Source organism: Pavona decussata, unplaced genomic scaffold, assembly GCF_977016875.1.
Source record: "Pavona decussata unplaced genomic scaffold, jaPavDecu1.1 SCAFFOLD_260, whole genome shotgun sequence".
Classification (NCBI taxonomy): domain Eukaryota; kingdom Metazoa; phylum Cnidaria; class Anthozoa; order Scleractinia; family Agariciidae; genus Pavona; species Pavona decussata.
Window position 1 is genome coordinate 492,981 of NW_028145663.1, and position 16,419 is coordinate 509,399.

Here is a 16,419-nt window from a genome sequence, read left to right on the forward strand (position 1 = left end):
GCGGGATGCCTGCAATGCAGACCGTGTCAAGTTTTCGGTCGGGTATCGTTTTTTTTTTTTTGCTTCGTCGTAGCTTCAAATCTGCACATTAATTTATTCCTTAAACTCTGCTCTCTCCTAGAAGGGATCTATTGTTCTGATTGTCTTCAACAAAAACGGCCCAATCAAAATCTATTATCGGAGCGTATATCACGAGGGAGAGGACCCCTTCATCCCTACCTGTGTGACGGCAAATCATCATTTGATTTATTCATTAAACCTGGACTAAATTCTACTCTCTCCTAGAAGGAATGTTCTTGTCCACCGCACTATTGTGGCGCCCATAATATTGTTAATTTGTTTTAGACTCAACTATGCCGTTTTCAAAAAGAAAATTAATCTTTTTGAAGCGGTAAATCGAAACAATAACTCCTAAGAAGCACTCGGCATTTAAAACGATGGAAATTGGAGAGTTCCTGGCGAAGGAATCATGCTTTGTTTGACAGTTATAGAACCACAATGCGAGGAGGAAAGATCATTGATAAGCTAAAACACACATCTTACACTTTTTTACACTTTCAATTACATAAGGTCCATTTCCGCTCGCAAATAGCACGTGCTAGTGGAGGCGGGCGGAGATAAGGGGTACAACAGACAGTGATAAAAATCTTAAATCTCTTGAAAAAAAGGTCAATAACGAACTAGTTTAAGTCTCGGATTGGCTCAATGCAAATAAGATAACAATAAATGCTACAAAATCAAACTTTGTTATCTTTCGTCCTTACCAACGTAAGATGGACCATTCGGTCAATATTCAAATGTTTGATAATAGTTAAACACTTTCTTACTTCCCTTGTGTGTAAGAAAGAATAATGTAATCATTGAGCATACAATGGGAATAAATGAGGCCGCATTAAGCATCCCGCGAAAATGCCATTAGGGACATAAATGCTTCAGTTTTCCAAATCCAGAAATAATAGTATCTCGGGGATGTTTCTTTCTTTGGTAAAGCGGATAAAATTCTATGTCCTCAGTAAAGGGCACGCAATTTGAACGCTTGCAGATAACATTGGTTTAGTTTTTTTTATAATGTTTGAATGTATGAAACATATCAGTTGTGTATTGACATTACATTTTCAATCCCCACTGCCATGAAATGGCAACCATTCCTTTCTTGTTATTTGCCGTCTGAGATCAGGTATTGTAGCCGCCAATTGTCGATTTGAAACTTGTATCGCGTGAGGTCGTTGACATTTCCGCGATGCACGTACATGCCAGTTTAGCAAAGGAAGGTTATCATCGATGGAATGCCATCAAATGCAATGGAATGAAAACTTTAACAACGCCGGCCTATTTTGTAATAAGAAACAAAACAAACAGACAAAATGATGTCTTGAGGTCTCTGGCGTTCCAGTCCGCTTACGTTAGAGGAACTCAGCCCATAAACACGCTATTTGAGGAGAGAAAATAACCTTAAGTTAAAGGAACTTTTTTTCCTTTTACAATTTTCTTGTTTGTGTGTTAAGGTTGGACGTTTTCTGTGCTTTGTCTTTGAAAAGTTAAGGTTTCTTCATGATCACAACACAGTCACAGGAGCAATTTTCCGGGACAATTTTTTTTGACAAGGTTGCGTGATCTTGCTTGAAGGATGAGCAAGTTTTCCATGACAAGTTACATTTTCTCGACCAGTATAATAAAATAACGTGCTCAGTTTTCCTCTTTTGCACCTCAACGAAAACTTCAGTGCTCTTCAACCACACAAGCAAGGTTCCAGCGTTTCCGTATGCAACCAGTCTAAGGCAAGCCAGCTGCGTTAAATGGAAACGTGACTTAATAAATTCTTCAGATAATGATCGAATTTTGTTTACGTTTGCCACACCTGATAACTGGTCAACAGTGTAGATAACTGGAAAATTAACAAACTACCGCAATGTAAATAATTGCTATTCGTTCCTTATGTTGTAACATTTTTTATACCGCTAAACTACGTAAATCATCTGTTGAAGAGTTTCTCAATCATCCACTCAGGCATCATTTTTTTGCCGCAAATTTTTGTGTGTATTTGCGCAGGCGGAAAAAGTTCGCTTCTTACGGGCGGAAATAAGGAAAGGCGGAAAAATCACGTTTTTCACGGCCGTAGATTTGTGTGTGGGTGCGCCTTTTAGTGTGTAAAGGTTCTTCGGTCTATCATCCGAAGCCTGAGAGTGATTTCAGATTGACATCCTGCATATATAGTCATTTACTTTCTTTTTCTTCTTCTTTTTCATTACTTATTCGTTTATTTTACTTACCTACGTTTGCTTATTTCTAAGTACGCTCGCTAATAAGATTAATTTAATTAAATGCAGATATCCTTTTGTTAAGTAAGAGATCCGGTGTTTAAACACTTTTTGACCTCATAGGTTTTTGTTTTCACCCCTCCACATTCCTTTCTCCCTAATTCCTGTTCTTTCTGTTGAATTAATATGTGGAACTGATAAAAAAGAATTGAAACTTAAAACTTGACTTTTCTCTATGAATTAAATCGCAATCACAGCAATGGGAAAAAGGCACTAATTCAGGATCAATGGGTTTTTTTTCACATTCTAAGTCCATAATTTTGGAATTCTTTTCTTAAAGATAGATTGCCATGCGTGACTGGTGTTCATAGACACCTGTTACAACAAATACGGTCGAACAGTGTTTGTAAAAACGAGATGACCTAAGCACTTACTGAAGCTAATAACTAATCACTGACCGAAAGGCAACAAAATAATCAGTGACAAAAAGAGCTCTCAACCAGTTTGCTGCAAAACTGATATCAGTTTCAGCAACACCCGACCATGTCCGGTGTTTATTGCAGAAGGGTCCTTTCGTGACAAATGTGATTTTTTTTGTGACAAATGAAATAATTCCAAAAACCACCGTGCCCCGCGGTTTTCCATCGTGGGAGTACAAAACGTGCAGATATCTAAAAGGCGTGAAAAACAGATTGTAAACCACGTTTTCTCCAAATGAGCTGCTCACAGATCGATCCTGAATTGGATGAAAGACTCAACGATATTGATGAACTAATACAGTCTCGGCTAGGATTCGGATGCTTCAATCCCGGGAGCCTACTAACTCCAGCGGCAGACGCACACGAGTCAGGCTGCGTTTTGCCTACTCGGGAGTTTTTTAATGGATTTTCCTCGTTTAACAACTCAGGTCAGGATAAATTTAGTGTACATTAACGTTTTACATGATGCCTCGTGTTTGACTTTGAGAGCGTATTTTATGTAGCCCACTCGCTTTTAGAAGCGGCTGGAACTCGCTTATTATGGCTAGCATGAGCGACCTTCAGGAACCGTTATTTGCATTTGATTTTGCAATCAGTAAAATATAGTTGCATTACTTGCAAGGAAATTGCCTGAAATCTTGAAATCTTGCTAAACTTTTGCTCCTTAGCATGGGGCAGACAACTTGATTGCAGTCTCTAAACATGCAGCTTTCACGAAGGAAGACTGGGTCAGTTTGTCTTGACTTCATTCGATGTTAGGTTTTGATATAGTTCGCGATGTTGGTTAGCAATAATCAGTATCTTCTATAAAATGGTATCACCACATACAGTGGCTACATTTTTAACAGAAACTCCTTAAGCTTCTTAAAACCTGTATCTTTCTCAAGGGCTTTGAAACTGGCATTGAAGCTTGCAAATGTAATTTTCATTGTTATCAGTAGAAAACCCTGAAAATGTGGATAAAACCTTCAAGACTAGCACTGACTCCTCAACTAAGATTCCTGAAGTTGAAGTCGAAGTCCAGATAATAGACTTAAAGGATGCGTATAACAAGACGATGAAGAGAACTCGTCAAGGATTGGAATATCCCCTGGAAGACTCGGAAGTAACTGTTGTGATGCAAGCATCTGAGGAAATCACCTGCGTTCGAGCTTATATTCAGAGGTGTCCGGAGGCTGCAATTAAAACACATGACACTATAGGTAGGCTATTGAAAATTTACTACTAGCAGTATGCAGGATGTTTGTCCCATGGCCTTAGCTCCCACGAGTCTCCTGAAGCTCAGTGATAGAGCATCCGAACTAGTAATCGGAAGGTCTTACGTTGGACTCCTGATAGGAGCACTCGGAGTTTTTCAGTTCCGAGTATGCCTGTGTCACTTTCTCAATAATCATTCTCATTTATTCACCAGGCTTAAAATATTCCATCACATTTATTCCAAATTCAACTGAGATTGTTGGTTATTATTGTAACGGTGTGGCTTTGGGCGTTTAACGTGTCTGATATTCGTCGCCTCGTGTTTTTTGTTTTCCTTCATTTTAAAACCCCTAGGTCTCGTTGAACTTGATGTAAACACTGAACATAATGAGGGTAGAAGTCGAGTTGTCAGCATAGATCTTGGCTCAGTGTGCAAAACAAAAGACGGGAATCCAGTGTACTGGCTTGAAAAGGCAGACGTCAAGCAAAGGAATAAATGGGAACTGATCATCGCAATGGAGTTCAGTTCAGGCTTGACTGGAAATGTCACTTCAAGACCTTTCAGAGTCACAAGTGACAAGATGAAAAGGAGAGAAGGTTTGTATTTTGTTATGAGATAAATAGTGATAGTTGAACGAGCATTAGCCTCGAATCTTTCGATCTTGACCGATGCTGTAATTTGGACCTCCACACGAAACTTACAGATGCACTTGTTTCAAATCCATGCTCTCCTCCATAAGGAATTAGAAATGGAGCCATTTTACATAGGCAATTTGACGCTCAGTGGTGAATCTAAGTAAAACGATGGTGCTGATGAATTAGCAACTTTATGCGACATTTCAATGAAAGACTTTTTAGGTCTTTCGGTAACATTGAAGTGACCTTTTGTGAGTGCTACTTAGTAGACCCCCCCCCCCCCCCCCCTCCTCCCCAAAAAAAATCCCCTCACTTAGGCTCTGCCCTCACTGGTTTGACAAAAATATTTCTAATTCTAGACCAATACAGTATCTGTTTTAAAGTTGCTCAAACGTTTCAGAGGAACCCATAGTGACTAAAATCTTATCTCTTCTGAACGTTGCAATGCACATGTACAATCAAACACTCACCTGCAGAGCAACTAGGATTAGAGGTTTGCTACAGCAAGAAATTTTCCATACCTTGGCACTTTTGCTGCAAAGTCGTTGTGATCAAAGCACTTTTCTATGGAACTGTACATTTCTTAGCATTTAACAGAAAAATGTTTGGAAGACTTTTGTTTTCTAAGCTCTCTTCAGTTTAAAAGGGCTTAAATTATGGACTGGTTTTGAAAAAAAGATTCTTTCCTTAGCTGCCGTTTATACCGGCGGGGATTGTTGGTTAACATGAGAGTTTAGAGCATCCAGTCTTTTTTAGTGATTATACCAAGTTTCTTTCTTATCACAATTTTAGTGATTGAAATTTACCAGATATGAAACCCTAAGGCAAAGCAGAGATAGAGTTTCTTATAGCCAACGATGACTTGATTGTAGTAATTGTCATCAATGGCATGTTTTCAGTGATGCACTGCCAATTCAAAACACTTCCTTTGCATACCTTTGTGTTTTTCAAAAAACCCAATAATCTAAGGATGGAATGGTTTCCTTTTTAGGATCCTTCTCTACCTGCTATAAAGTGCAACGACTATTTTGCAAAATTGCGGGGTCAGACATCCACCCCGAGGTTAACAATGACCATTGTAGAAGGCACAAGTTCCATTCTATCAGTGGATTTCAGAAAGGTTATAACCATTCTGTTGTATTTATACTATTATTGCAATACTAGTTACGTCTGGAGTTGTACAACTTAGTTAAGTCACGAGGTATGCAACTTCTTAAGGAATTGTTTTTGGGGGGCTTACAACCAACCTTTTTTCAGGGGGAAGAACGTCTTATAGCAGTAAATGGAGAAATACAAATGAAAGAGAGAAAGAAAAAGAAACTACAGGCAATGATATAAACAAGACAAAATCTCTCCAACAACCACCATAACAGAATGTACTAAAGTAAACTAACATAGATTTTATAAAGAGGCCTTCACTTTCTGCTTATAGAATTTACCATTGTTATAGGAAACTTGTAATGTTTAGGTGTCCACAGTTAGTAGAGGGGACCTCACCATTCAGCTGCACATTCCTTCCTTCCTTCCTTCCTTCCTTCCTTCCTTCCTTCATTCATTCATTCATTCATTCATTCATTCATTCATTCATTCATTCATTCATTCATTCATTCATTCATTCATTCATTCATTCATTCATTCATTCATTCATTCATTCATTCATTCTTTCTTTCTTTCTTCCATTCATCCATCCATCCATCCATCCATCCATCCATCCATCTATCAATACATACATTCATTCATTCATTCATTCATTCATTCATTCATTCATTCATTCATTCATTCATTCATTCATTCATTCTTTCTTCCATTCATCCATCCATCCATCCATCCATCCATCCATCTATCAATACATTCATTCATTCATTCATTCATCCATCCATCCATCCATCCATCCATCCATCCATCCATCCATCCATCTATCAATTCATTCATTCATTCATTCATTCATTCATTCATTCATTCATTCATTCATTCATTCATTCATTCACTAACTCAATCACTCACTCATTCACTCACTTATATATGCTTTCGACTAAAACTTTGTGAGAGTGTAACAGCCTTTCCTGACTTATTAGAAGAACAGAGTCCTTAGAAGGGGTTATGATTTTCACGATTTTACAGTATGCTTTCTTTTTCTACCCTCAGAATGTGCAAGCGATGCATGTGCTTTGAGTGAAGAGTTCAGGGAGTCCAGCTTGATTGCAGTAGAAGGCTCTTTAACCAACCTCCTTCATGTTGACAATTCTGGTCATTACTTAGAATCTTGCGACCCGCTTGAAGGAAGAATCTTGTTTCTGCCAAACACGTTTTTGGACAAGCACGCGGTAAGTGCTCAGTCCTTCTTCCCAGGTAGTCCTAATGAGTTTCTTGCACTTCGGTTTTGGACTTCTTCATACCAATCTGATCGTCTGGAACACCTTATCGAGTTTCTTAGTAATAACCCGGTATTAAAATAAAGTGTCTCATCTTTTCCAGACTAATAAATGGCTCTATTTTAGGTTTTAAAGTATTACAATCGCGAGCAAAGGTTTCACTGCGCCGTTGAACAGGAAGAGCTTCCTGGCTTGCTGCAGTTGGTCAGAAAAAAATCCGAGAAGGACTGCTCTCGTCGAAGGGCAAAGGGACCAAAGTCTGTTCAAGAGGACCTTTGGTGGGCTTGTGGTAGGTTGTTCTTTGAACGTCGCAAGAAATCGACCTTAAAGGATCATGTAATTCGGGGAGTTTGTCAGAAGTCAATCAAGGATAGAAATTCAAAGCTAAAGCTGACTTGAAAGGCGTCGTCTGCAACGCCACTTCAGTTGCGACTTTGAAGAAGAAAGTTTGAGAAATATTCGTGGAAAGACTCCCACACATTATAGATTACGGTTGTTCTAAACCTCGCGAAAACTTATTTTCCCAGCTTTTTGGTTCAATATCAAGCAGTGAAGTCTTACATCTACTGACTTGTGCTACACCTCCTCTTGATATATTGTACAACCCCACAGGACAACTATATGAAGACACACAAGCTAAACACAATTACTGAGCAATCGGAGGAAGCACACCTGTAGACTCAGTCAACTCAAAATATACCTAAAACACTTATGAATAGCTCAGCGAACGGAAGAAGTAACACTTTGTATTAAAATAGCTAGTAATCGATTCGACAGTGTGAGAGGTTAATGTTTTTATCTATAGAGTTCCATACTTTGGGGCCTTGAAACCCGATATTAAAAATTCCATTGTCAGTTCTTACTTTCGGCAACCTATAGGAGAGTTTTGAGGACATTCTCGTGTTACTGTTGTGTGACTTATTTTCTCGCATAAAAAGTGCCCAGTTTGTTCAGATCACTTCTGCACCATAGCCATTCCAAGAGCCCGTGAGAAGCCATTCGGTGAGAGGACTACCTTTTGTGATGTAAGGGACCAGCGCAAAGCTAAAATGCTAACTGCTCTTCAACAGCAGGACTGGAACCCCTTTTGTAAGATGGAGGATCTGGAAGCATTGGTTGGCTATTTATCTCACACAATCTTCAATCTATTGGACAAATATTTTCCCCTCATAAGGGTGAAGACGTATTCAAAAGACCCTCCATTTATGTCACCATCACATCTACTTGACAAGCGAAGGAAGTTGATTTGCAGTTGATTCACTTTCTCTGATCTTCAGGATCGAATTGATGAACCTATTCGCAGAAATCAAGTCAGTGCCGTTAAACATGAGAACAATAAGCTCAAATCCTGTACAAAACATGGTGGATCACTGTTAACTCGTTAACTGGATGGAATTAAGCAATAGACCTTGTTGGCTTCGTTGTCTTGTTGCTCCATTACAGATCATGTGACGGTCCTCTAGGGAGTAGTGTCTTTTAGAATTGGTCATATTCACGCTGGCATGCATTCTTTAATTCTTGTTGCTGCTAAATTATTTTCAGTTTTTTTAATTCGTGGTCGCAGAAATGAATCACTTCCTTCCCAAACTGGTGAAATAAGACGTGCCACATTTTTGGAATTTTTAGGCAATATATGGGAGAAAGATCGGACCAGATGGGACCTTCACTTCCAGGCTCTACTCAGTAAAGCTAACAACAGGTTATATATCATTAGGGTATGAAAACACTGGCTACCGCTTGACCAACTGTCTTTTTTCCAGTATGGCATTAAAATATGGGCTTCTTCCTTTTATTCCAAGTACCTTAGGTAGGTTAGGTTTCCTCAGCTCGCAGTATCAGGAGCACTGGGGGTTTTGTTTTATTCTTATTGTTGATATTCTGTGCAAAGGTTTAAACTGAAATTCTCTGAGTTTTGTACTTTTTGTGATTTTAGGGGCCAGCTGATCGGCTGTGCTCCACTTTGTTCATTTTGACCTAAGTTGCAGTCTTCGATCCATTTTCGCTGGCTAAGGGTAGAGGAACTACTTTCTTTGTAATTAATTTACTCACACCATCCTGCTTGCTTTTTGATATTTCATTAGTTTTGTCGAGTAACTTTCGTATCCAATGCCTTCGTTCATGTTCGTTTGTGTCGTCTCCAAGGTTAAATGTTTTCCATAGCGTATTTAGCGCAGATATTGTTCCAAGGTATACCATGCAAATGCTGGACCTTGATGCTGTATTTCTTTTGAAACCCTGATAGAGTAAGAAAGTTTTTCGTCTGTGTCTCTTAAGTCTTTAACTTTTGTAATGCTTTACGATATCATTCTTTGCAGAAAATAGGGTTGCCGTGAATTCTTATAAGTGAGTTGTACCATACCCTTTGTTCTGGCCGTTCCGGACCAGATTAGTAGAATTTCTTTTAAATATTGTCTTGCGTCTTGAAAATATAAGCTTTGTCTATCGTGTGAAGGTTGCTTTTGAAAGGTAGGGTACACTCAAACTTTTTTAGCTCAAGATCAAACTTGTTTATACTATTAACTTCAAGCGATGTGACTGGCTGTGAATGCACACTTCATGATAACGATTTCCCTCGCTTCCTTCAGTCGCTTTCTGGTGAACGCTATAGAGTGTGTGCACGACGGCCATGTTGGAGGACCAAAACAATACAATGATTTTCCTTTGGGAAATATATTCTATTTTTATGCAAACATCTTCTATTGTTTTAGTCCTCCAACATGGCCGCCGTGCACACACTCTATTACCTCAGAAGCCGTGTACAGAATCAGCAGGCCAAGTACAAGACACGCTGTCATGATTCGAGATGCCAAGTGCGACATGTTTGTGCAAAATGGCCAAAGTGCGCGGGTAATCTTTCTATGACTAATTCAATTTTATTATCAAAATTATTGCTAGACCCTAGGCTTTCGAAATCTGCGCGTACTTTTGATCAATGCGCATATGCGTTGACGTGCAACCGCTTGTAAGACTGTCGCGTGCGTGGCACGCATACAATTCCCCTAGAGAATTTAGCTCGAGTCTAACTACTTCATAGTCAAAAGTACGCAGCTTGCTTTTCGCAAATTTGAAACTTTTTAACATTTCTGCATAGCACAATAACCAAAGAATCGAAATCGGTGAGTACTTTTTAGAAAGGTAACCTACATCGACGCAAAAATTAACATTTAGCTTAAAATTTTACTGTTTTAGGCCTAATTTCGGGAGGTCAAGCTGTAGGGGCGTGACCAAAAAAATATTACAAGGCAGATGTCACCAAATAGTTTGCCATTCGCAATATGTCCCAAAAATACGCACCGCACAAACAGAGGGTGGTCTGCCTGTGCTTAGTTGCTTGCATATATTAAAATAAACTTTCCCCCCAAAATGGAGACATCGATATTGTAAGATGGTAAATTCAACAAAACTAACGATCACTGCCACAATACTATAGCTAGCACTGACAAATAGAACTCAGTATCGACACTTAGTTTGCTGTGAATAAGCTTTTATTAGAATAAACGTAAACCGAGAAGCGAAGTAATCAATGTCTTAATTATACCATGTGGCGATTTGAACAGTTCATTTTTTTCCCGGTCGTGTAGCCTCCCACGCAGACGTTCAACGCGTGACGAACCCTTAAGAACGTCTGCGTGGGAGGCTACGGTCGTGGGGCATCTCAAAAAAGGTTAATACCCGAGGGTCAGTCCGGAAACTCTTGGAATTGTACTGATGCATTACCGGGGACATAAAAAAATACTTACAGAGGTTTGGAAGAACTCATACTTGGAGAATCAGGGACACACGGAGGTACGTAGTCAAGGCGGTAAACCAAATGAAAATCGAGTGGGCGAAAGAGTGGGAAACTGAGCGAGTCCTTGGGCCCTTCAACCCGCAAACCCTTGTCCCGCTGTTTCTTACCCGCTTTACTGGGTCCAGTGTCGACCAACTGCCCCTGGAATCCAGAGGATGGGGGCCGGGAGCTTGGAACAGCACTGGAAACACTCATCTGCGTATACAGCTTACATTGCAAGACAGTTTTTCGCTCTCCTAAACACTAAGGACTTTTAAAATGTGAAAAATGTCTCCCATTTAATGTCCTCTAATACAAAAATATTTTTGAGCAGTTTATGACTGTGCGAGAAAAGCATATCCCAGCCTTGTTCACAGGGTCTCTCTTTTTCCCATCACCTCTCTTGCGCCGGGGGACGGGAAAAAGTGAGACCTACAGAACGCAAGCAAGAGCTTTTGGAATGCCAAAATAAAATTGGGGGTAGCCGCGCATCCGGACAAGAGTGCCTCTGCATCAGGAGCACAGTCCTTTAGTAAGAAACCCGATTTTCTAAGACCATCTCAATATGCGCACTAACCAAACTGGTGCTATCCTTTATAAAGCGTCCCTAGTTCCTGTTATGTTGTTTCAGGCCCCGTTTCGCGCCGGAATAATTGACGTTGTGAAATGAAAATAGCGCCCGATCAAAAATGAAATTAAAAAAAGGCCGGGTTACCCACCATCCGCTATTGGCCCCTTCCGTACGCACATTTTACACAGTCCCGTGAGAATCGGCCCAATCAGCGGTGAAGATAGATAAGCGTGTCTCAGGTCCCCTCCTTGCAGCTGTCTTGAGTTTCACTGCCAAAGACCCTGGGGACGAAGCTGTTATTTCGCATTTCGCCACAGTATTGCCAAGTTTGAAACGGTGACATCTCTTGGTTTTAAAGTCCCAAGGTCGGTGGAGTTCTCAGGTATATCAGTGACAGGGAACTGCGGAGACCTTTCCCAGGTTTGATTTTAAAAAATATTAGGCTGTTTTTCAAGCTCTCGCATTTTTGTTTCCAAAATGCGCTAGAACAGACCACGAGTTGTTCCTTTCAAGAATTGAGTTGATTTCTTTCCTCTCGTCATTGTAGAATTATTTGTCAGCTGATTGTAGGTCTTATTTCATCATTTTTAACAAAAGATAATCAAAAACCCCATGATACTTCCCCTTTAAACACTGGAGACTCGTTACGTTATAAATTTTCGGATGGTCTGTTTTTGGGTGGAAAGATTTTGACAGGGACTTGTTAGGGATTTTTCGCGGAAACAAAGGGACTTTCTTGGTCCAGTCTTCTGGGATTTTAAAACTTGACCTCATTTGTACCTCCCCATCCATTATATACCTGAGTACCTTCAACTCCATTCCCCCCCCCCCCCCTCCAGGGTTTGCTCTCTTTTAGCCTATTGTTTTGGGATTTCAACTCCCCCTCCCCTCCCCCACCAAATCCTCCTAGGTTTTCATTGGACAACCACATTCAGAATATAAAACATCATTACCCTGTGATGCTGACAGTCATAACGAGAACAAATAACAACAACAAATTTATTGAAGTATTCCCTTTCATATGTATACAATCAAGCACTGATACACTGTTAAGAAGAAGCATAATTTGTTATCCAAGTCAAAGCTATTAAAGTAGTGATAATCACCACTCCAATCACTGTCTTTAGGCAGCAAAATTGCCAGCGTCCACATTAACAGTAATTTTGAGAGAGCTATTTCTACTTGCCTGAAGTTGCGAGCAGTTCTCAACTGAGTGTCATGAAACAAAAACCAGACTACTTACTCTGGCCAATCACTACAAAAATAAACAACATGATGAACCAATCGAAATTCAAAGGAAAGACATGTGAATGGCATAAAAGGAAGGGAAAATGCGTGCGAGAAAGTCACAATGGGTTTTGGTCTTGCTTCTCATTGGTTGAAGAAGTGTCTCAAGGTTTGCCAACCTATCAAAGAATGCAGTAAAGCATAACCAAAGCAATGCCAATTGCTTTCAACATTCAATTGAAAACTGCTCTAAATAAAAACGAAATACTCAATATACACTGTGAAAATTTCACCAAAGGAAACGCCTAGTACACAAGGTGTTTGAGTAGTTCTAACTTAAGACTCAAAGGCATTATTTTACCAGCAATGGTTTGAGAACAGTTTTGTTCTTGATTATTAGTACATTTTTGGGGATTTCAATAAATTTGTAGAAAAAAAAAGCAATGAAAAAATGGTTGTCAATGAGTAACAGTGCACATCACAAGGTAAGGTTTATTAAAATTAAATTGCAGCCTATAGGCTGAATTAAGTAATAATTACATACTAATATTTGCCTAGTGCCCTTGCCCTGAGGGTGCCCTTTCATGTTCCACGGTTACTATTATGAGACCACCATATGCTATTTTGTCAAACAGGTGTCAAACCATTTGTAAAATATATAACAGGCCATCAGCTATTCAAGCAAAGGTTTCATAATACATAAGCAAGTAAAAATCAATGATAAAATCAATAATAAAATCGACTCTGAAATGTCGTTTGATTTTATTGTTGAGATTTTTACTTGCTTATATATCAGCTATTTGCTACATTTATATATTTAACTGCATGGAGAGAATTAGTCTCAGATTTTTATTTTCCTTAACTTATAGCGCCATGTATTGTTGCAAGTTCAGAAAACTGTTTAAAAATCTGACAATTTGTATAAAAATAAAAATGATTAAGCTTTATACACACACCTTCCAACTTATGCTCCTATCAATAAAAATTTTAAGCCCCAGGTCAGGCACAGTCAGGGAATTTGACATTTTCAGGTAAGTCAGAGTCATATTCCTAAGCTCTCGATGACTAATAAAATAATAATTAATGGCAAATTCCACTCATAGAGTAATAATAATATTTGTCCGCTATGTTTTTTTTTCGTACTAGCAGACAAATTTTGAACAATTTTTGGCTGACGACTTGCATCTACACTCTATTCTAATGCTGTGCGAAAAGCTGTCAATCTTTCTGAAGACTTGAAACATTTCATTTTGGTGGTAAAATTGAGTATGATCAAACCCTCCAACTTTTTGTATGCTTATTGCTTTTACATTTTGCACAAATTGAGACAAGAATGCCGCTTTGATGATGTGATGCATATTACAAAAACACGAAATCTTTTGAAACCAAGTTCCATTATGCAGGATTGAGCATTGTAGAAGACAAGAAGTACTGGGCTTAGTAGACTGTTCACAGTCCCCCTATTTTTCCGTGGGATTCTCGAGACCGTTATGCTTCGATGGAACTGCCGCCATCTTGGTTTGTAAAAGCGAGCGCGATCTGGGGAGAGTGTCTAAACTACCGAGGGGAGCGGGAGTGGGTGTTAGTATAGTGGGGGATGGGAAGCGAAAAAATCTATTTTTCCCGCCGCCTCCCAACTCCACTCCCCTCCCCTCGGTAGTTTAGACACTCTCCCCAGATCGGGCTCGCTTTTACAAACCAAGACGGCAGCAGCTCCATCGAAGCATACCGGTCTCGAGAATCCCACTGAAAAATAGGGGGACTGTGAACAGTCTATGAACAGTCTATGGGCTTAGACACAAGCACTGTATGCTAATACATACCTGCCAACCTTACAAAGTCAGAAACAGAGGTTTACCCACCCCCCATGCCAATGAAAGAAACTATTTTGTTCTGCACTGCCGATGTGCCACAAATGTTTCAACAACAACATTATAGGGTAACAAACCTTTCATCAATGTCAGGCCAATCATCTTCACAGATCAACTTATCATATTGGATTTAATGTAAAGTATATGAAATAATTCATATATGAACTGCGGATATAGATGAAGGTGAGAAGTGATCATCGCAGTGAATTTTCCAATTTATGCAATTGGAAATTGGAAGCCTGAAAAAAATTCAGGCTTCAACGGGATTCGAACCCGTGACCTCCGCGTTACCGGTGCGATGCTCTACCAACTGAGCTATGAAGCCACACATTGGGAGCAAGGTCAATTGTAGGTTCCCATTTTCCCGTGAGAGGAGTGAAACGATGTAAAGTATATGAAATAATTCATATATGAACTGCGGATATAGATGAAAGTGAGAAGTGATCATCGCAGTGAATTTTCCAATTTATGCAATTGGAAATTGGAAGCCTGAAAAAAATTCAGGCTTCAACGGGATTCGAACCCGTGACCTCCGCGTTACCGGTGCGATGCTCTACCAACTGAGCTATGAAGCCACACATTGGGAGCAAGGTCAATTGTAGGTTCCCATTTTCCCGTGAGAGGAGTGAAACGATGTAAAGTATATGAAATAATTCATATATGAACTGCGGATATAGATGAAAGTGAGAAGTGATCATCGCAGTGAATTTTCCAATTTATGCAATTGGAAATTGGAAGCCTGAAAAAAATTCAGGCTTCAACGGGATTCGAACCCGTGACCTCCGCGTTACCGGTGCGATGCTCTACCAACTGAGCTATGAAGCCACACATTGGGAGCAAGGTCAATTGTAGGTTCCCATTTTCCCGTGAGAGGAGTGAAACGATGTAAAGTATATGAAATAATTCATATATGAACTGCGGATATAGATGAAAGTGAGAAGTGATCATCGCAGTGAATTTTCCAATTTATGCAATTGGAAATTGGAAGCCTGAAAAAAATTCAGGCTTCCAATTTCCAATTGCATAAATTGGAAAATTCACTGCGATGATCACTTCTCACTTTCATATTGGATTTATTGACATTTACAACATTTCCTAAGAATCCCTTGCAAACTTGTGGATATACAACAACCCAAAGTTCCCTGAGGATTTACTGAAACCATTTTTTCACAGAAAATTGGAACGTTCCAAACTTTTATGCTTGAAAGCACAAAAATCTGGACAATTCCGATAAATCGGGACGGTTGAAAGGTATGCTAATGACAATGAACATTACTTGGACCTGAAGTGGATGATCAACAGGATGCCAGATAATTTGCTCACCCCAACCAAAAATTGTCAAGTCCGGCTAAACCTTCAACATTGTGAAATGTAATTTTTGACTGCAAGCTTGCCAAAAAATACAGTTTTATCGCAAGTGTGGAAAGGCCCTGTGTGAAATTTCCAAGCCTACAGGTAACAGCCTCCATGTCAATTTCTCTAACATATTTAGAGAATATTGATATGGATTAAAAACTTATAAAACCAAATTAATTTGTCTTCAATAGCACGAGGGAAACCTGTACATATATCTTAATTTCCAGTAAAACGACAAGCGTAAGAACACGTAAAGATAGATATGAACGATTTGTGTCGTGAAAGACAGTCAACATTGCTCAAGCAGCGCAACTTTATATTATCTTTGTATATTTTGGCAAGCTTGTACCTTCTTGTAGCTTGTACCTTCTTGAAACTCCGACCAGTTCTCAACTATCGTCAAGGCTGTTCATGTGAACATCTTGAAGCCAAGTTTAGCAAAGAAAGCCTTTCTTCAATCCTTAATCTCCCAGAAATGGAAAAAAACCCATGCTTTAGAACAAAACTCCGGATCATAACTTGCTACAGAATGTACACGAACAAGACAAGCGAGCTTGACTTTCGCTCGGATCGAAGGCAACCAATCAGAAGCAAGGACTGTGACTATTTGACCAATCAGCACGCGCCAAAACTGACCAATGGCAAACCCGTAATCTGCATATAAAACATTCAATCACTTTTGA

At 39.5% G+C, this 16,419-nt stretch overlaps 1 protein-coding gene across 4 annotated transcripts; it reads left to right on the forward strand.

The window, feature by feature from the left end:
- Positions 1–2,868: 2,868 nt before the first annotated feature.
- Positions 2,869–7,558, forward strand: LOC146456136 (uncharacterized). 4 transcript variants are annotated; one of them, XM_085093454.1, is made up of 6 exons: positions 2,869–3,165; positions 3,676–3,939; positions 4,289–4,531; positions 5,562–5,690; positions 6,716–6,894; positions 7,046–7,210. In XM_085093454.1, the coding sequence occupies exons 1-6, from the start codon at positions 2,973–2,975 to the stop codon at positions 7,073–7,075; spliced, it is 1,038 nt and encodes a 345-aa protein (XP_084949580.1). In that variant the 5' UTR covers positions 2,869–2,972; the 3' UTR covers positions 7,076–7,210. The 4 variants fall into 4 exon arrangements, with proteins under 4 accessions (XP_084949580.1, XP_084949581.1, XP_084949579.1 ...); XM_085093453.1 differs by having other exon boundaries at positions 2,871–3,165; positions 3,679–3,939; positions 7,069–7,557; XM_085093452.1 differs by having other exon boundaries at positions 2,872–3,165; positions 7,069–7,556.
- The last annotated feature ends 8,861 nt before the right edge of the window (positions 7,559–16,419 follow it).